This window comes from Prenolepis imparis, unplaced genomic scaffold, assembly GCF_030444845.1.
Source record: "Prenolepis imparis isolate NDT839.2.m4 unplaced genomic scaffold, iyPreImpa1.0 SCAF_4, whole genome shotgun sequence".
Classification (NCBI taxonomy): domain Eukaryota; kingdom Metazoa; phylum Arthropoda; class Insecta; order Hymenoptera; family Formicidae; genus Prenolepis; species Prenolepis imparis.
The window spans coordinates 2,069,410-2,092,009 of record NW_028141162.1 but is presented as its reverse complement, the minus strand read 5'-3'; the positions used below and the strand labels follow the sequence as shown (position 1 = coordinate 2,092,009).

Genomic DNA, 22,600 nt, shown 5'->3' with positions numbered 1-22,600 from the left:
CAAAGCGAATATTGAATTGTAAATTTATATGGGCGAAAGTTGTATGATATAATATATTATATAGTCATATAAATTTATAGCATATCTTGTGGCGAATGAATATAATGCAAAAATATCCCCATCCCTGACACGTTAATTTACAAATTTTTCATTTTTACTTTACTTTTCTATATATTTATAGCTGAAAGATATTCATTGCAAGTAATCTAATCTCTTATTCCCGCCCGAAAAGTGGTGCAATAATTATAGATAATGGACACGAAGCCGTAATTTGTGTCTTGTTAGCGTCCCTGCTTATATCCAAAGGGTTGTAATCGGATATAAGATAATCTGACCACATATATAGGCTTCTTCTTTTTCCTCAAATCTTTTGGCCAATCACACTTTTCGTCTAACGTCTTCGTTCACGTGGTCGTCAAATGAATACGAGAGCGATGCAAATCTTTGGTTTAACAGACTATTTAAACTTGACTTTTTATCATGATTGAAAATTTAATCGAAGAAGCAGAGTTTTGCTTCGGCAAAAATGAGTTGTATGAGCTTTTCGAAAAGTAGACCACAGAGCATCGCAGAAAACGCCGTTCGCTTTGAATATCATGCTTTCATGTAATAAATCTTTTGGCAAACGTTGAGATGATTTCCTCCTCGGAACACACAGAAGAACGTAAATTTATCATATAATTAAGCTCTGACGAACCGCGATCGATAACCGACGACGCTTTTCTCCGTGTCTGACAATGAGAAGCTATAACGAATTAATAGTTCGCAGTAAAGTTGCTCTCGATCGTGTTTCACCCTCTCTTCAACGAATTTTGATGTGCCTCGTTCGATTCATCCCTCATTCCTCGATTCGAAGAAGAGATCCTGTTCCGCTCGTCCTTTGTCGTTTTATATAAAACGCGTGGAAGATGCAGTCCGATATTTGATCGCGGTCCGAAAACGCGGTTTTCCGCTTTTCCTCTCGCGAGCCCGTTATTTCTCGCGACGTGACCTCCATTCACATTTTTGCATTTATATCCGATCAAGTCGCGCCTAAACAAAATATATTGCATAGTTATAGTTTAAGAGAATTAATCTTGCAATTTCATCTTTCGTCCAGTATTCTCGTCGCTTATTTATTTTTTATACGTCAAGAAGATCAATTTTATATAATATCGCGAAAAATTGATCGATGCATCTGTCATGACGTTGTGCCGTATATATTTTCGGCAACAATCATGCATTGGGACGCTGTCAGGGCGCATTTGCGCGGATACGGCGTATTTACGGTGTCAGCGGATGCGAAATCGGACGGAACTATGTATCCCGATACATAGTCTTAGAGACCCAATTACACGTGTGACGATCAACACGGCCGCTGTAACAGCGCGATTACGGGGGTAGAATATGGTACCCGATACTGTGGTCCAAGATAGCGGACGCTCGTGAATCTATCGACAGATCAGGCACGATGAATATCGGCATCCAATAATGGATCGGCGTCGCTGTTTGCGGCCCAAAGTGACAAAAGAAAGAATTTCGACTCCGCGTATATATGTACTATATATATTCGTCCGAGACTCTCGATCGGACACACATTTCGCGTAATGAGAAAATTATCATTAGTCGAACAAAATGAAAGAGCGCTCTTTATCTTTTTCCGCGATAATATCCGGGACGATATTAACGAGCTTGTTCTCTCCGCGTGTTACAGTTCTTCGATAGAGCACGCAATTTTTTTTTCCGACACACAGTGTCCCTTAACGTAACGTTCCTCGTCGATATCCACGTATACCCACGCGCTATCACGTCAAGTTTTGCGTAATTTCGCGAACCATGTCAGCACGCGAGCTGTGCTTTATCGCGAGTCACGCGCAATTAACGTATAATTCACGATGCAGTTTTCCAATTTTACTCGCGAGAAAGTTGCACGGCGGTGCAAACTCGCGTGAAAATGCCCGCTCAAAGCCCGCACAATTTGCATCGTAATTTGGCGACCGCGGTGGTGCATTCGCCTCATCCGACTGCCTGATCACTTGGTTACCGAAGTGCCAGTGACTTGTATTAAATCGTCGCCGCGAACAATCCACAATTGCAATATTTGTGGAAAAAAGGATTGTAGAAGGCCAATTACTCATAAATCGTTAAATACATCTTATACTTATTTTTAATTTTTGACTTTGTACACGGAGAGAATTTTCTCTTAGAATTTACTCTGAAAATCATGGTAATCGTGGGACAATATGGTATGGAAAGAATTTTATGAGAATTTCTCTAATTAATACTTATCATAATAAAAATAATATCTTAACCGCATAGTAAAATTAATCAAACATATTTTATATTTTATTGTAATAGATATTATTATTTTTATTGTGATAAATATTTGTCAGAGAAATTCTCATAAAATTCTTTCTATACCATATTATTCCACGTTACCATGATTTTCGGGGTAAATTCTAAGAGAAAATTCTCTCTATGTACGCGTTAAGTGTATAAGAAATACGTATTTTATTTCATTAAAGCATCAAAGAAATAATTGATTTTATTAACGTCATGAATCATCATTATTACATCATCTGTAATAAAGTTATTTCGTATCGTCAGATTCTCTCTCTCCGCGAGTTCTTCGTAAGATTTTGATAGAATACTCTGCGGCTTACAACTTTATTATGCTGCGGTAGCATGCGTATTCTTAGACAATACTTTTGGGAATGCAGAATGTACGAAGTCTCGCGTACATCGATAAATCGGGGGCTGGGAAAACTATCGGGAGAATTTAATGAGCCGTGCCGGCTTTACTGGCCCGCGCGGCTTTATTACCACTCCGTAATTTAACGTGCATCGATTTCTTGTCGTTGCGAGAAACCAAGCGCGATAATTCATTAAACTTTGGCCGCTTCTTGGTAACAAGGGTGTGTCCATCCAATCCATTATCATCGTCTTTCTTTCATTTGCCTTCGATTAATGCGATTCGTTGGCGAGTCAATCGCGTCTTCTACAGTTACTTATTATTCTCCGAAGAGAGAGATATATATTTTATGCATACAATTATTATATTTAAAATATTATTATATACATGTGTATTTTTTTTAAATTGTGAAAATAATTGCACAATTAGTCTCGTACGAATATCGTGTAAGAGAGATGCGTGCTATCGTGTGAGACTTAAAAATTAATCTTGGCAGAGTAAAACGTAGTATTATACTAGTTATTTTTTTTAATGAAAAATAACTTGAGAAGATTATTCTCAATTAAAGTAAGAATTTATTATTTTTGAACGCGATATAAACTGAAACACGTTCTGCGGATAATCTTGCATTCTACGTTTTTAACCGAGAAGCTTTTACAATCTTATTTTTTACATATACATTATATCCTATTGCTTTACAAATGTCAATGACAAATGTCGCGATATAAATTCGCGGAACGACACTTACAACATTGTTCCGGCGGACGCTTCAATTAAACAAAAAGTCCATTGATTATCGCGCCACGAATCCGAGATGGAACTTTACGTATCCCGGCTTATGAGGGTTCTCCGAATGAGCTTAGCGTTCGTCGTATGATGAAGTGGGTGACCGAGAAACTTTCTCGGTCTATACAGGCGAGACCCCCCCTGTGTCCGAACACCACGGCCGCATCGCGAGACCTCGGAATAAATTGACCGACGTCGCCAATGGTGGTTGTTTATTTTCGAAATTAAATTGAATTGGCCCATAACTTGCCGGTCTATTAGCCCTGGGGACCGGGCTAGTTTGCTCGTAAATCTCCGGAGTATCGGACCGGTGGCACATACGCATACAGACCATCAGCGCGTATATACGTGCGTACAGTGATTATATGTGTACATACGTGTGTGTGTGGGTGTACGTGTGTGTCGCCGGTGAGGCGGGGGAGGCGCGGGTATTCGATTCGCTCCCGACAATGCGTCCGGAAGCTTCCAGGAAATACATGGGCGTGGTGCCGAGATAAATGTACTCTCGCATTTGCATACTTCTCGCCCGCACGGTTCCCATATCCTCCCGGACGGCGTTCGATCCTCCGTTTAGATCCTATCTGCACTTGTCCGCCTTCTCCTGCCTCCTTAGCGTGTCCCTTCTCTTCTTCCTCCCTCGCTCTCCTTTCGCGTGTACCTTGTGTCGCTCATATACAAATCCAAAATATGGATGAAAGAAGCAGTCGAGAAAGGTGAGAACGGCAATGTCCGCGGACAAATGTTATTTATCGAGCGATCTCGGTTCGATACAAGACAACCTCTTCACGAGATTCGCATTTTTCGGGATCAATCGCGTGCTTTGGAAGAATTCGATGTTGATAAAAATCAATAGCACGAAAGAAGAAGCGTGTAAAAATAGATTTCGTAGAAATCATAGCGTTTCGAAATAATTCGACGAACGATTAGATCACCGTAGATAGAGAGAGGTACTTCTTTCGCGAGACAAATGCGCGCGAAGCAACGGTAAACCAGCACGGTACTCCTACGGGATTTACTCCTTTCGGGACGCTGGCGGGTAGCGTGGATTTATTCATCCTACACGACTGCTCGCTTGATTATCGGAACAAATCGAGTAATTTCCGTCGTTCTTGCGTGGATATATTTGCCAGAATATTCGTACGTCAAATAATTTATCGGAGCTCTAAATAATTGTTGCCTATATCTATTTATCTTATTTGTCTATTAGTTATTGAAATGATATTTGGAGAGCGATAGCGCTTCTCAAAACATCACGTATTTAGCAAGGCCAACAAATCATCACGAATATCTGGAGGATATGTGTATAAGCATATGTATTTATTAAATTTTCTCATTTATATTTCCCATTTATATTTCTCATTTATATGTCACAGAATGCATCAGCGTTCTCAAAATATCTAATTTTTCTTGATTTTTTATATATTAATAGATCAGTGATATCAATTTGTATAAAAATTTTAACTTGATTAATTATTATTATCGAATCGATATAAAATATCGATATAATATCTTTGGGAAAAGAAAACGTTCGAATAAAAATTTTTTTAATAGAATTTTTTTTCTTCATACAGATACAGATATACTCAAAAGGACAAAAATATAGACCGATTATAACAATTAATTTGTCAAATACAAGATTATACAAAACCAAGAGGCATTTTTTTTTTAAATAATCTAATCGACTATTTTTTCTCTAGTTGAGATAAATATATAAATAAAGAGAAAAAGAACTGATTTTTAATTATTAACGCACTCTCTTATTTTATCATTATTAACTGGATTAGTCTTTGCATGCTGCTTAAAGATGTATTTTACGCTTCGAAAGTAAATGAATAATAAATGAATATAAAATATATTAAAGGATGAATTTATATTTTAAAATTAGAATATAAAGAGCTTACAGAGAGAATTTACAATTATGACATATCGTTATTGCTTCGCCAACTATTTATTTTATTATATTTTACGATCGATATTAGCTGATCGACGAGAACACAATAATAGTTTCTAATTTCAAGAAGGTATTAACAAGGGGAAGTGACAAACGACTGTTTACAGGAATCACTTTCTTCGAAATCGTTACAGCGCGGCAACGCTTTCGCGAGTTATACCGATAGAAGACTATCAGGAAACTTGAAGAAGGCACAGAAGCGCTGCTTCACTCGAACTCGTAACTGCAGTTCGATTAAAGTGTTCCAGCACCTTTCGTACCTCGTTCCAGTTTGAGCTTGTCACTCCTTACCTCGATTCACTCTAATCCCTTCGCCGTTTCTTCTTCCATTTTTCTACCTTGTTCTCTCTCTTTCGCTTTCTCTTTACTTTTTCTCTTTCTCTGTTTTTCATCGCGGGTATACATACATACATACATATACTCTGCCTGTTTTCTCCGATATCGCAACTATCCAGTGAGTTCAACACCGACAATTGTTAAACTCGCTCCGGGCGACCCTCGAAAAGTTTCACGCTAGGCGATGTATACGGTGTCGCATTCTTTGGTCTTAACGATCAAACTTATCCCAGGCGACGCTTCGACAACTATGCGAGAGAAAGAGAGAGAAAGATGACGAGAGAGAGAGAGAGAGAGAGAGAGCAAGCTTACATTGGCGATTGCCGAGGTTCTCCAACTGCTGTAACGGCGTTGTTCGCTTCAAGCGATCGAGGAACATGTTTCCGGCTGTTAAAATCCCGAGAGATAATTAGTCATACAAATATCTATTTATGACCTATTTTCGACATTAATTGTTTCCACTATCCTAAATTGGTGCATTATTGATTTATATTGATTGATTGTATTTTTAAAATGTATTTATTGCAATTAATGCGTATATCAATTGTGATATAAAATTCCACGAGAGAGAAGAATTTCTTTAAAAATGTTTCCTTAATTTCTTTAATAATATTTCTAAAATGAAAATTTTGAATACAATAATCTTTTTACTTATTATTCATTATTTATTTCATATTTATTATACAACATATACAACACACACAAACACGTGTATAGATACATACCAGGTGTCCCATTTTAAAGGACCCACTCAAATATCTCATTGTCAGAAACACTGCGTTAAATCGAAAAATGTTTCCTACAAAAGTTGTAGGGTTTCGAGGGGGACATAACATAGTAATATTCATTTGACCTTGGGCGGCATCTCCAAAGTCAAGTGAAGGTGAGAATTTGAAGGTGAGAAGGTGAATTTTGAAGAAAATAAAAAAATGCTTCAGATAAAAGTTGTTCAAATTAATTAGTAGAAAAAGATGTTATAATAAAAAATATGGGTTTCCATTTTAAAAATTTATTCTCACCTTCACTTGACCTTGGAGACGCCGCCCAAGGACATATGAATATTACTATGTTATGTCCCCCTCGAAACCCTACAACTTTTGTAGGAAACATTTTTTGATTTAACGCAGTGTTTCTGAGATATTTGAGTGGGTCCTTTAAAATGGGACACCCGGTATATATTACAAGATACAATATTTCAAATACTTTTTTGTCACTATTTAAATATTAATGTCAATATATAGCTGTTAATTCTCTATTTAATGATTACTTGTTCAAATGATTGATAATTTTTTTAAATAAACGAGGCAACATTATACATTCATGCGTTGCGTAACTGTGACGTATTACACTATAGACAAATCGCTTTTCTAAAGAATTACATAATGCGTGTAATACACACATATAGGTATGAGAGCTCTTTCATATATCATGTTATCGTATACTTTGGAGTCGCAATTACGAAAGATTAGATCAGCGCTATTTTCATCACCATCACTCAATTTAAGACTAGGTTGCTTCTTAAATGCTTTTATGATACGAATACATACAAATATAAAATTCTGTCACATCATATGCTACGTCAGAAGTTTAACAAAAAACTTTTATAATTACATAAGTTCAAAAGTGCAACGCATTAAAGATGTAAAATCAAAATAAAAAAAAAGCTTATTACTCATATATATATTAATTTTATATTTAAATCATTTATTTAGGCAGTCATTTAAATTTCGTTTCTCAAAGCGTGAATTTTAATGAATGAGGGATAGATGCATATAATTGATACCATGTATGGAAAAGATCGAATTTACGAATTGTCTTACATTTTTAGCATATAAGCTATATTTATTCACATTTTTTCATTGGTATACATCCTTGGAATACTGCAATTTCTTTGAATAATATTGCACAATAGTGCAAAGTACATTCATCAAATCTCGCATTTCCACTTACACTTGTGAAATTTTTTTCTCATAATAAAAATATCACAATTATAGCTATCATAAAAATATCATGATATAAATGTAGGTAATAACATAACATTTATAAAAGGAATGTTCTTTTCACAAACAATTTCTTATTATTAAACATATTCTCTTCGTTTTATATACGCTTACATACACGCGTCTATACTTTTTAGAGAGAGTTGTTCTTCTAACAAAAAATATTTTTAAAAAAATCTAAATAGTATATATTTAAGGGTAATATTGTTACGAATAAAAATTTATGTTATGAAATTGTGACTGATAATACTTTGTTTCTCTCTCGCGCATGCTTAATATTTTTTTATATTAATGTAAAAATTCGACTGTATGCGAACCTAGAGTAGTACGGCATAAGTGAACTTCGTGATAAACGCCGCCGCTAGCTTGGAAAAATATATGGAAATGACAAAGTTATTCTCTGGAGGCTACGCTGGGCGCTTCTTTATTTGAAAGGCAGATTCGGACTTGTGCACAGACGAAAGAATAATTTCACCAATGTGTACCAGGGCATTTCCGCAATACTACACTTATTTTGAGTGTGAAGCACACACATACAAACACACACGTAAGCGGACTCCAGTTTTAATCCGTTTCTTATAGCTACGCTGTTTCATTTTCGCAAATTTTGCACATATACTCCTTTCGCAAAATCCGCAAATTGTGCAACAGTTTCGAATCGACTCGTTATCTATCTGATAAAGGTTACGCTCAAGTGCGTAAAGATATGATACACAAATTAGATACAAGAACAAAAAATAAGAATAAATTATTTAAATTTTTTTTCCATAAAATTTAATAAAACCCAATAAAATCAATTGATAATAAAACTTTGATATTTTTCTTTAATTATGACTCGAAAATGATTAATTTGTAAAAAAAGGCATGCTAGAACCATGATAACGAACAAATTGAATATGTAGTATAGTAATAGAGAATAGATAATAGAGAACAGGAAGAAGAGAGAGAGGGGGAGGTAATTAATTTTTTTAAATTTGTATTAATATAATTTATATATCATTTTTTTCTCCTTCTTTTCTCTCTTTTTCTCTCATATCATGCCATTTCTATCTACACATAATTTAAAATTTCTTTGCATGACTTGTGATTTCTCTATTCATATACAAAAAATATTCCGAAGAGAAAAATTGCTCTTTTCTGAAACATTATTTTTTATAACATTATTTTATCTTTTATAATAGAGAGAAGAATTCTAATGCGCTTATTTATAAACAAAAAATAATTGAATAATATTGAATATTACTCAATTAATGTGAGAAAATGGTCGATTTGAAGGAAATTCGTGTAGAGTGCTGATACACGAATTTAAATTACGCTACATGATTTTATAAAATAATATTAACAATCTCTATCTGCTTGTAACCTACACTCCTTTTATACTTACGTGTCCTCTTGACGCGCCATTAATTATTTAAAAATCTTTCGCATACATACATCACAGTCACTAACTGATATGAGTGCATATATTATATAAAAAACAAACAATCATAAGACATGTTGCAAAAAACCAAAATCTCTTAACTGCAATAACATATCAGCTAATATTTTGGATACTTCATCTCCGCCTGCTAGCTTGCCGTTTTTTATATGCTCTGTCATGTCCGTATGAGATAGGTTTTCGAGATATCCCATCACTGACACTAAAAAGAAGGACGCGATAACGAAACCAAAAAGGGCACCTTTCCTGAAATTGTCCAGGAAAGCATCATAGGAATACTTTTCAATGTCGCGAATATCAGCGTCTAACAAATATTTCTTCACCGTGTCATGATAGGCCCGCATGATTTCGAAAAATTTATCCTTTCTCAGTTCATTTGAGCAACCGAGATAGAGAAACGTAGAAAGATCGACGACGGGAGTCGAATATACCAAAGTTCCAAAGTCGATCAGCATCGCTCGTAGTTTTCCATCGTCTTCTGTTTTAAAAAGAGTATTGCTTACTGTAAAATCGCCGTGACACAGCGTGGACAAAGGTTCCGTTGGATTCACTGTTTCCACCATTATTGCGTCATATGCATTCGAAAGTACAGCTTCCATTTTATCGCAAAAAATCGTATCGTGTCCTTGATCACGAAGATATTCCACTGCTCGGACCACGGGAATGTTGATGTATTTCTTGTGTTCATCATCCGCTTCCGGATTGTACTTAGCTTCTTGAAACTGCTTCACGATGTCGAAGAATTTTTCACGCTGCTGTTCCTTCATGACGTAACCTTTGGCGTGGAATCGTCCCATCTCCTGTATCGCCGCCAACGTATAATCCAGAGGAACGTTGTACTTGTACGAACAGAGATGGTATCCTCGTTGGTTGACATTTTCCAACGCGATCACTGAATTCATGGGCGGCCGTTCATCGGCGTAGAAGCACTTGACAAAGTTTTCATCCGGCCGGGCGTAGATTTGATAGAACACGATCTCGTTGTGAAACTGAGGATTGACGTCGAGTATTTCTCTGAACATCTCTACTTGCGTGGGTCTCTTTATTATCATGGTCAGTTCCTCGCTCTGTCCTCCCTTCGTCTTGTCTTTAAATTTCACGCATACGTGATACAACGTGGACATAAAACCTTCAATGCATTCTGAAAGCTCGTATTGAGCTTCCTCGACCTTCGATCCGAGATTCTCGATAATTTTTGACATCACTTCTTCGAACGAGCTTTGAGAATCTTCGACACTGGACATTTTGTCTCTATACACTCTCTATAACGCGTACACGATAATCAATATGTCAGAATTATGAATGTAGATGTGCTGACCGCAGCGAAGTTGTGATCTCTGATATCTCTGTGGCTGTGGTATTTATAGCGTGACGTCACTTCCAGATAGAATGCAACTTTAGGTAATGCCATCTTGTGTCATAAAGATACACGAGTGCAAACAGAAGAGTGGGAGATTTAATGCATCGCGATGCTGCATTATCAATTAGATTTGTCCGTCAACACGATGTACAATTACGCGCGGAAACACTGCTTGTTATTGACTAATAACCGTGTATCTGGGGCATGGCAATAACCGAAATTCCGACCGATTCTGACCGATTCAAAATAATATGTGACAGGAAAAAGTCAATGACAATTATGACAGCGTCGAAAATCGTATCAGCGACTATAATGTAGTTGAGAAAATTATTGATTATGATTTTATTCGTTGCAAAAGAAAAACAAAGTTATCGTTAACTCTCGAGAAACCATGTAATTTTCCTTTCTAAAAAAAAAAAAAAAAAAAAAAATATTTCTAACCGACCAATGCGTTCAGTTATTCGATATTATTGATTATGATTTTATCATATAATCAATGATTTATCGAGAATTCATTCAATAACTTTATCTCTGTTTTTTTATACAACGGATAAAATCAATCGGGATTAGTGCGCGAGTATTTGTACGAGATTGGCAATTAAATTATGTAATATTATGTGTTGGATATTTACTCGTCGACGTACAATTTGCGAAAAATGAGACAACGAATATAATTGTATTATAATGCAATTAAACTGTGTTATAAGAGAGAGTTATTTATAATAATAACTTAATTATATAATATAAATAACTTAATTATTTTCGCGTTATTATAAATAATGAGAATAATAATTAAGAATGTGTCATGAAAGTTTTATAAAATAATGCTGAAAAATTCAATTGACACACACACACACAAAGTATAACGGTCGATTATTGTGAAAAAAACTTTGCAGTTATCTTCGTAAAATTCTCTAAATCATCCTATTAAGAAGAATTTGATATATTATAGCATATTCAGTGATAATGTATATACCTATAACATAAGTCTAGATAAGTATGTATCTCTGATCTTATCTAGAACATTATATTATTATCATATTATTATATGTATTATTAGAGAATAAATAATTCTACAGTAAAAATATATTTAAACAATAATATATGGCCAAATTTTATTATTTACAAAAAAGCATTATTTCTCCTGTTTCAATAAATCAGACACGTTTAATGACTTTTTTCTATTTCTGAATGAGTGTAGAAAAGTCATAGAATACTTCAAAACGAAAGAATCTTTTTTTTTTAAGTTTTTTATTCCGAAGGATTAAACGAGTTCATCTCCGTAGTCGTTCTTCCGTTTTTGGCTTTCGAATAGGTGTAAAAAGAAACGGGGTCACGAAAGATGCTCTTGCGAACAATACCATCCGACAGGGTCATTCGAAGAAAACTGGAAGAAAGTGGATGAAATATCGAATCGTGCGAAGAGTAACGAATGACTAAGGAAAACTAAGTGACTCGATCTAAATGAAAGACTAGGATGAGATAGTTTCCTTGACTCTTGAGATTAAACGCAATGGAAACAAGAGAGTTTTAACCATCATACGTAACGTCTAAAAATAGTGTCGAAAATTTTTTTTATGTATACTATTACATTAAAAGACTTCATATTTTTCTTATTTTCTTATTTATTTTACTTATTTTTATAATTTATGTATTTATGTGTAATAATATTATATTAACAATAGAACATATTTAAAAACGTGTTAATAATATCACTATATCAGTGTTATTGCAAACAACGGTTGTGATAAGTAATATTTGTTCTGTGGTAAATGTTATTATTGTACAAATATAAATCTGCCTGTATTAATTATGCTCTTTCTGCCGGAATTACATCACGTAGATACTAGATAGCTCGTGACGCGTAATTGATCAGTTAGTTATTTCGTAAATTTTAGTTATTTAGTTATTAGTTATTAATCCATATGAATCTACACTCTAATCTATATATACATATATATATGTAAACGCATTTGAAAGTAATAAACCTTTCGTTTTATTTGAAAGTAATAAACCTTTCGTTTTATAACAAGAAAGAACATCCTTTGGAAAGAGTAGCCTTGGCTGCGAAGATATTTCACGACTATGGCGTTGCGACGAAATTAATAAAGGTTTTATATGTAATGTCCATCGTTTTTTCTGTTGTATCTCTAATTTCTTGAAGCCGCTCCATAATGTCGAGGAATTGTTGCCGCTGCTGCTCCTTCATGACGTATCTTTTGTCGTAAAATCGTGCCATCTCGCACATCATCGTTAACGTGTATTGCAGAGGAGAACGTGTACAGACAAAGATATAATATCCTCGTTTGCTGACATTCTCCAAAGCAATTATCGAATCGATGGGCGGCCGTTCGTCGATATAGAAGCATCTCGCAAAGTTCTCATCGGGTTGGGCGTATATCTAGTAGAATAGGATCTCGTTGTGGAATTGAGGATCGATGCGAACTATCTAAGGACGGCTGCCACTTGTGTGGGTCTCTTCGGTACCAAAGAAAGTTCCTCCTTCTGTCCCTTCGTCCTCTCCTTAAACTTCAGGTACGTAAAACAAAGGGGATATAAAAACGTCGGTAGATTCGTATCGAGCTTCGTTGACGTTCAGATCAAGATTCTTAGTTATCTTTGATATCGCTCCTTTAAGTTATTTGTGAAAATTTACGTTGCCGGACAGTTTATTCGCTCTGCAACGTACGACTGAACATCTGAATTCGCTCCATCTAGACGAAATTGTTTAAACTAACTAGTTATAACTCGAATAGTTAATTATTACGTTAATTCTGAGACGTTTAGTGATCTATTTTTAAGCATATGACTTCAGCTAATTTTATCTTACGCAATAAGTGCAATACAAAATGTGGAAGACTTTTAATGCATTGCATATACTGCAAAATTATCCAGCAGTATATCAGTATTATGCGTAATTACTCAAAAGGAGCACTTACTTGTTATCGATTCCTGTTGTGCATATATCTGAAAAAATTAACCGCAGTTAAATCGCAATTCAAAATATTGCGCACTTGGTGAAAAAACGTTGTTGATATGTGGGCGTATTAAAAGTATTTCGGTAATTTTAATACGATCGATGAAACTGTCGATTAACGAATATGTATTTAGAAGATTAATTAATCGAAAATATTACACTTTTATTAAGAAAAAACTGTTTTTTCTTAATAAAAAAGTTGCACCAGCAACATTTGTCTGCGTTTGAATACGTTGAGATACGACAGATAATCAATTTACATATTTTTAGCGCATGATATTTTTTCAAATTTATATAATTATATTGTGTAGTTTATATGTAGTTTATATATTTCAACAATGATAATATTTAAAAATGTTTGGTATCATATGATAATGCTGAAACATTTTTGCATATAAATTTTAAGAGAGATTTGTGTTTGCGCAGATTGCAGTTTTATCTTTGCAGAATTTATTATATCATACAAGATTAGTATTTAATATGTGAGAGAGGAAGCATCCATTTAGTCAAGCGATAAACGTAATTTTAGAAGCCACGTGTTTCTGATCTTACATTACGATATTATGTCAGTATTATAGATTCATATAATATTCTATCTAATGGTTTTTTCATATTTCTGAATGAATCTGGGAAATGTATTTTGAAATGTTTTAAAACGGAAAATAAATTCTTTCTATGCGTTTTATTTTGGAGAATAAAACAATTCATTCATACATAATTTCTTCTCCAGTTTTGTCGTCCATATTTCTATGAAAAAGAACAGAGAGAGAATCACGCTAAAAACTTTTTATACACAGCATACAAAATATCGTCAATCACTCGAGGAAATTTGGAAGAAAATGAATGAAATGTCGAATCGTGAACAAATAACTAATCAAACTGGAAGATTCAACCTAAAATATATATATATATATATATATATATATATATATTCTAACTTAAATATTAAAATTATATCTTTTATGTTTATTCTTTCAAAATAAACTTTTACTTATTAAATTTTAATTGTATTGTATCTTTAAACTGTTTTCTCGATTAGTATGATAAATTGAAAATAAATATGAAAAGAGCAAAAATATATATAAAGATATCGAGTATAGAAAAAAGGAACCCAAAATAAATAGTAAAAATAAATTAAAAAAACAAATAATATATATATATATATATATATATATATATATATATATAAACGAGAAAAATGCAAAATAAAATAAAAAATACTTTATACATATTGTATGAATCTATTATTATATTATATCATATATTAATTTTTTGAATGGATTGTACAAACATTTTTTTTCTAATAATTTATTTACGCAAAAACATTATGTGATACTAATTATTAGGTCTGTTCGTTTTAGCTGAATTGACTGCACTAGTTCAGAGTTTATCTTTTTTATTCAACATTGGATGGAGAAAGATAAACTCTGAACTCTAAAACGAACAGATTTTATGCATCGCATTTCGACATAACATGACATAATATGGCACAATTATGAAACATTTTCTAAGCAACCAAGATCTCTTAGATGCAGCAAGATATCAATTAGAATCTTGGACATTTTATCTCCACCGGCCTGGGTAGACTCTTTCGCTGATTCCAAGAAGCCCCTGGTTGATAGCATTTGCAGATTCAATTTACTATATCCACATAACATCGGTAGGTAGTACGACGCGATAACGAGACCGAAGAGAGCGTCTCTCCTGAAATCGTCGAGAAAAGCGTCGTACGAGTACTTCTCGACATTCCAAATGCCAGCGTCCGACAGATATTTCTTGAGTGCATCGTGATAGGCTCGCATGAAATCGAAAAACTTGTGCTTCCTCATTTCGGTGGAACAAGAGACGCAGAGAAACGTAGAAAGATCGACGACGGGCCTCGCGTATTTCCATTCCGCGAAGTCGATCGGCATCGCCCGTAGCTGTTCATCGTCTTCTCTTTTGAAGAGAATGTTGGTCAGCACAAAATCGCCATGACACATGGTAGATAAAGGTTCTGCAGGCTCCAGTATTTTCGTCATTTTGTCGTGCGTGTTGGAGAATAAGGCTGCCATTTTATCGCAGAACACCGCGTCGTAGTTGTGACTGCGAAGATAATTCACCATTCTCCTTACGATTATATCTAAAAAATCCCTGCGTTCCTGTGCCACATTATTGGGAAATTTGGTTTCACGCAATTGCTTCACAATATCGAAGAATTTTTCCCGCTGCAACTCCTTCATAACGTATGCTTTCCCGTGGAATCGTCCTATCCCACGCATCGTCGCTACGATGTATTCCAAAGGAGCATCATACGTGAACGGACAATGATAGTATCCTCGATCATTGACATTTTCCAAAGCGATCACCGAATCGAAAGATTGTTCATAGGAGTAGTAGCATCTCGCAAAATTTTCGTCCGACTGGACGTATGTACAGTAGAACAAAATCTCGTTACGGAGCTTAGAATCCATGTAGAGTATCTCTCTACCTTTCTCTTCCTCCACGGATTTCTTTATTAGGAGAGAAAGTCTCTCGCTCTTTTCCTTGCTTCTAAGCTTCACGGATACATAATATAAGTTTGACATATCAACCGCTTTAGATTCCTCGTATTGTTCTTCCTCGACCTCTGATCCTAAATTCTCACTTATTTTTGATATTATTTTTTTAAGCCATTGAACATCCGTGTCGTGGGACATTTTATTCACTCTGCAACATACGATTTATTGTATCCGAATCTAAATTCGCGTGTGTAAGTCGAGTCGAATTCGTTTTAACTTTTAAAACTCGAATAGTTAATTATTATGGCTCTGATGTTCATATACTGTTCTTTTTTTTAAACATTTCGTGACTTCAGCTAATATAAATGCAATACAAAAGGTGAAAGACTTTTAAATGCATTACGATTTGCGAAATTAGTTCAGTAGTATGTCAATATGATAATTACTTAAGGAATACTTACTTGTTATCGACTGATAATTATATCTTGGGAGAATCAATAACTGCATTTGAGCGCAGTACAAATGTATTGCGCATAAGAAGAATTTGCCGATATATAGGTGTAGAAAATCGAATCAGCAAGTATAATGCGGTCGATAAAACCGTCAATCGACGAATAAATCATTTGAGAGATTATGTAATCGAAAATACTATACCTTTATTGTAAGAGAAAAAAACATAATTCCGAAAATTTACATGAGCAACATTTATTTTCGTTTTACGATAATGACAAATAATGATTCGTTATTAGCATATGAATATTTTTGTAGACGTTTAAAAATATAATTATATTTTTTGTGCAATAGATGTACTGCATATTTCAGCGATTTGTATCATTTGCAGAAATGAATATTACAATGTAGCTCATATTGTATGTATGAAGCTAAATTTAATGAAAATTATATTTAAGAATGTTCTTTGTTATAGGATAACGCTGACATTTTGACATACAAAAAAATATTTGAATTTGCACAGATTGCAGTTATTTTTGAAAATTCATTAACAATTAATATATCATAGAAGATTAGTATTTAACATGTCAAAGTATATATTTAGTCAGGTTTAGACATGATTTTAGATAACGTGTTTCTGATTTTTATTAGATTTCGAGATTATATTGATTTTATTATATTTATTTTTAGTTCTCTCTCGTATATAAAATGATGTATTATAATTTTTCTCTCTTTCTGAGATCGACAAATGTACTTTGGAATATTATAATATAAAAAAGAAGACGAAATCTCATGTCTTTTATTCCGCAGAATAATACGGTTTATTCTTATGGTTTCTTTTCTGTTTTTGTCGTCCAGATTTGTGTAAAAAGAACAGAGAGAAAATCACACGAAAAATATTGTACTTCTCTCCTGAACAAAATATCGTCAGTAGCCACTCGAAAAACTTGGAGAAAAATGGATGAAATATCGAATCGTGCGAAGAACAACAAATGACTGAGGAAACTGAAAGATTCAATCTAAAATATAAATACATTCAGATTCTTTTTATATTAGAATTATGGTAACAACACATAAAATTGTCTTTTTTATCTTTCAAAATAAACTTTTATTTATTAAAATTTTATTTTATTGTATTTTTAATTTTTTTATTTTTAAACAATTAGTATGATAAATTGAAAGCAAATACGAAAAGTGCAAAAATATATGTATATAAAAGTATATAATATCGAAGAAAATAGTCCGAAATAAATAGTGAAAACACATGAATAAAAACACATGAATATGTATATACATAAATGAGAAAAATGAAAAAAAAAAATCTATTTTAAAATATAAATATGTAAATAGTATATTCATGCTATTTAAATATTGTGGAGAGAAACTAGAGTTTTATTTATATTGTATATTAATCGTTTGAATGGATTGTTTAAAGATTTTTTCTAATTTATTATATTTACGCATAAGCATTATTTGATACTAATCCATTCATTTCATTTTGAAATAATATGGCACAATATAAGAAGTCTTCTAAGCAATCAAAGTCTTGCAGCAACATATCAGCTAGAATTTTGAACATTCTACCTCCGCCGGACTGCTTGGACTCTTTCGTTGATTCCACGTAGGAATCAACGAAAAAGTTGCTAGCATTTATAGATCTAATTTACTGTATTCCAATAACACCGGAAGAAGAACGCAATATAATTAAACCAAAGATATCATCTCTTTTGTAATTATCCAGAAACGCATCGTACAAATACTTGTCCAGATTCTAAACGCCAGCATCCGACAGATATTTCTTGAATGCATCGTAATAGGCTCGCGTGATCTCGAAAAACATTCTTTCTAATTTTATTGGGGTAACGAAAACAGAGAAACGTGAAAAGATCGACGTCTCAAATCCACGAAGTCTTCTATTTAAAAAAAATTATTACCTAATTTAAAATCGCCGTGACACAGAGTGGATAAAGGTTTCACGGGCTCTACCATTTTCATTATCATTTTATCATACGTATTCACGAGGCTGCCATTTTATCGCCGAGTCGTTGTGACTGCGAAAATAATCCATCGTTATCATCGCAATTATACTGAAAAAGTCCTTGTGTTCCCAACACATTTTTGCGATATTTTTCTTGCAATTGTGTGTTCCATAATATCGAAGAATTTTTCCCGCTGCAGTTTCTTCATAACGTATCCGTGGAATTGTCTTATCTCACGCATCGTCACTACGATGTATTCCAGAGGATAAGGATAGTATCCTCATTCAGACATTCTCGATTACCGAGTCCATGGGTGGCTGTTCGTAAATGCAGAAGCATCTCGGAAAGCTTTCGTCGAATCAGACGATAGAACAGAATTTCATTGTGGAATTGAGAATCAATATTGATTAATTATCCACATGTTTATAATGATGTTCTGTTATGTAGGGGTCTTTTCAATATGAGAAAATTTCTTATTTTTTCCTTATTTTTTAACTGTACGGATACATAATACTGATCGGACAACATTCTGATGGTTTCGAAGTGCTCGTATCGTTTTTATTTCCCCGACGTCCAATCCGAGATTATCCGATCAAAGGTACTGGATAATCTTTGACATTTTTCGATTCATGGCTTGGACATTTTATTTCATATGGAAAATGCGCACGACTCGTCGTTTTTCAATCTGGACGCAAGTTCGAGCACCATTACGTGAGTTTATTGCGAGCTTATTATTTCGCTTATAGCGCGAACGATACTGCTGGCTGTGATTTAAAATGATTTGCAAATAATGACGAAATCAAATATTCCGTGACTGATATCATCTGTGTAGTAGGAAGCGCAAATACAATTTGAGGAGTGAGAAACATATACTGACGCATCGCGATATTACGACATGAATTCACGTTAATGTCAATACAAGGAAATGAAGGAAAAAAATTAAATAGAGCGCTGGCTGTGTACATAATTAATTTTCAAAAAACAGAACAATTTGCTATTATATAAATCACAGAATTGGTTTTAATTTTTTTTTAACAGAATAATTTTTTATCGATTTTAAATCAACAAAACTATATTGAATAGGTTTCAATTGAAAGTTAATAAATATTTAAAGCAACTTTTAAACTGCTGTGCAACAATTTGTATGATATATTTAATTAGTTGATATAAATATTTGTCATTGATAATAATTTTTTTCATTTTTTCTAAGTCACACAGTGATCTGTGATCAACATTTCAAATTTCTTGTATTAAATTTTTTTTATTTTTTCAAACCAAGAGATACAGTTCTAAAAATTAGAATTAATTTTCGTGCTTGGCTCTATTGGTCGTTTTAAAAAATCATATTTATTTTTTTATTTTTGTCTTATTTACACATATTCGAATTGTATATTAAAATCAGTGTATAACTAGTATTACACTCTAAAGCCTACGGCACAACGGTACGATGATTTTTCGTACTGGATTTGATAAGATTTAGTAAGATATTAGAAATGCTTCATTCTGATTGGTGCATTTTTAGTATGTTACTAAATCTTATCAGATCCAGTACGAAAAATCATACCGTGTGCCGTAGGCTTTAGATACACATGAGAGAATCATATATGTATATATACTTATATCTCTCTTAATTTGCAGAAAACTTGCAATATTATTATTCGTTAAAATATATATGTATACGTTTATGTTTTTAATCATATTAATAGCGTTTACCAAAGTGTAAAAATTAATTATAATTAATTTATTCAATTTATTGTATTATTTTATAGATTGTTTAAATTATATAAATTATATAAAAAAGATTTATTATAATAATTTGTTTTGTTGATTGCACTTTTTGTATAAAATTTAGATTGAAAAATTGTAAAAATTGATTTAAGCGTATATTTCTTTATTGTTGTGTTGTACGGAATATTGTGTAAAAGTTACCTTACTCACTAAGATAAATAATGGAAGAGGAAAACACAACAACAATATATGCATATATACAAACAACATTAAGACGTAAAATTTTTGAATAATTATAAGTTAACGAAATTATATGTAAGAAATAAATTTAAATATATATATAAGCAATAAAACAATAAGCATGAATGAATTCATAACTATTACGTAAGAACAAATAAAAAGGCAAAACTAAATATATTTTTGAGCTACCAGAAAATTAGATTTATTTAACTTCCTCTCTCAACTTATACGAAGAAAAATTTTTCTGTATTTACTTTGCGTATTTTTCTGATCATTTCAAATTTTCTTTTTCAAAGCTTAAACTCCATCGAATTAATATCATACAATTACAAAAAAACGTTCTAAACAACCAAAATCTTTCATTTGCAACAACATATCGGCTAGTATTTTGGATATTTTGTCTCCGCCTATCTCCTTGCACATTTTCGAAACTTCGCATTCTTCTTTCATCGTCATTGTTCGTATTTCATCTATGCTGATATTTTCTATAATCATCGGTAAAAAAAAGGATGCAATAATAAAACCGAACAGGCTGTTCATCTTGTAATTGTCCAACAAAGCACCGTACGAGTACTTCTCGATGTCTTGTATACCAGCGTCCAATAAATATTTCTTCAGCGCGTCATGGTAGGCCCGCATGACCTCGACAAAATTATCCTTTCTAATTTCATTCGAGCAACAGAGACAGAGAAACGTGGAAAGATCGACGACGGGAGTCGAATATCTCAAAGTGCCAAAGTCGATCAGCATCGCTCGTAGCTGTCCATCGTCTTCTGTCTTAAAAAGAGTATTGCTTATCGTAAAATCACCGTGACACAGCGTGGACAAGGGTTCCACTGGCTCCACGACTTTCATCATTATAGTGTCGTATGCATTCGAAAGTACAGCTTCCATTTTGTCGCAAAAGATCGCATCGTGGCCTTGATCACGAAGATATTCTATCGTTCGCGTTGCGATGAAGTTGATGAAGAACTTGAACCTTTTTTGCGTGCTGTCGTATCTCGTCTCTTGAAGACGCTTCACAATGTTGAAGAACTCTTCTCGCTGCTGCTCCTTCGTGACGTATCCTTTGCCGTGGAACCGTCCCATCTCGCACATCGCCGTTAAGATGTACTCCAAAGGAACATCGTACGTATATGGAGAAAGATAATATCCTCTTTTGTTGACGTTCTCCAACGCGATCATTAAATCGGGCGATCGTTCGCTTACGTACAAGCATCTTGCAAAGTTTTCATCGGGTCGAGCGTACATACTGTAAAACAGGAATTCGTTATGGAACTGAGGGTCGACGTGTATGGATTCTCTTGCGATCTTCTCCTGAAGGGATCTCTTCAGTACCAAAGAAAGTTCTTTGCTTTCTTCCTTCGCTTTGCTCGTAAACTTTACGCATATGTAATACAAATCGGATGTAATGAGCTTAGTGCTTTTGGATAACTCGTACCGTGCCATGTCTGATCCGAGATTTTCGATAATCTCCGACATGACCTTTTCGAGCCATTGTTGCAAATTCTCGTCGGACATTTCACTTGCCCTATAATTATGTATTGTTTTTAAATGCAAACGTACGAACGTACTAATAATATATAAATCTTCTTATAGTTTAGTTAACACTACTGTAGTTTGTGGTGCTGATGGCTACTTATTTCTTGCATTATACGAGATAAGATTAACTATCTATTAATATATCATCATTATTTGTGCCATTAGCACAAACATTGGATATTTATCAGTTGCATATAAGTTATATATTTTTTTGAGTATTTTTTCTGGTATTACATATCACATGCATTCAATTATATATAAAAATAGACATAAACATCATTTTTAATTCTTAATCTTATCGTATTTTTTTTGACGCGCTTGTGAAAAATTAGTTTTTATATCATGCAATTAAAATTAAATACATTGTGTGTGTGTGTGTGCAATTTTGATTTCATTTAATTTTTGAAATAGTTCTTTTTTAAATTATAATTCGAAAATTATTACTGTTTTGATATTTTCATTAAGAAAAAATTATCTCTAAATTGGTTAAAGAATCTGCTGTTAAAAAATTAGATAATTTTGGAATGACCTGGATATACGCAAATATGCACACAATACACATATATCATACATACATGTGTGTGTGTAACATTTATATATTTTTTTATTATTTAAAATTTTTACAGAAATATGTAATCAAAAAATATTAAAAGTATTTTTTA

At 33.4% G+C, this 22,600-nt stretch overlaps 5 protein-coding genes across 13 annotated transcripts in view; 1 reads left to right on the top strand and 4 right to left on the bottom strand.

Moving 5' to 3' along the window:
- LOC145934681 (uncharacterized) overlaps positions 1–22,600 on the bottom strand; it is a 213,359-nt gene that overhangs the window by 8,793 nt on the left and 181,966 nt on the right. The window lies entirely within an intron of this gene.
- Positions 1–22,600, top strand: part of LOC145934677 (neurotrimin) — a 363,184-nt gene that overhangs the window by 184,110 nt on the left and 156,474 nt on the right. The gene's annotated exons all lie outside the window — the stretch shown is intronic.
- On the bottom strand, positions 7,556–10,531 carry LOC145934942 (uncharacterized). The gene has a single exon (XM_083035858.1). The coding sequence runs from the start codon at positions 10,424–10,426 to the stop codon at positions 9,230–9,232; it is 1,197 nt and encodes a 398-aa protein (XP_082891984.1). The 5' UTR covers positions 10,427–10,531; the 3' UTR covers positions 7,556–9,229.
- Positions 15,013–16,640, bottom strand: LOC145935130 (uncharacterized). Its single transcript, XM_083036239.1, has 2 exons — positions 16,461–16,640; positions 15,013–16,207 (listed from the first exon to the last, which is right to left on the bottom strand). Exon 2 carries the CDS (start codon positions 16,195–16,197, stop codon positions 15,013–15,015), a length of 1,185 nt encoding a protein of 394 aa, XP_082892365.1. The 5' UTR covers positions 16,198–16,207; positions 16,461–16,640.
- Positions 19,744–22,151, bottom strand: LOC145935316 (uncharacterized). The gene has a single exon (XM_083036520.1). The coding sequence runs from the start codon at positions 21,915–21,917 to the stop codon at positions 20,715–20,717; it is 1,203 nt and encodes a 400-aa protein (XP_082892646.1). The 5' UTR covers positions 21,918–22,151; the 3' UTR covers positions 19,744–20,714.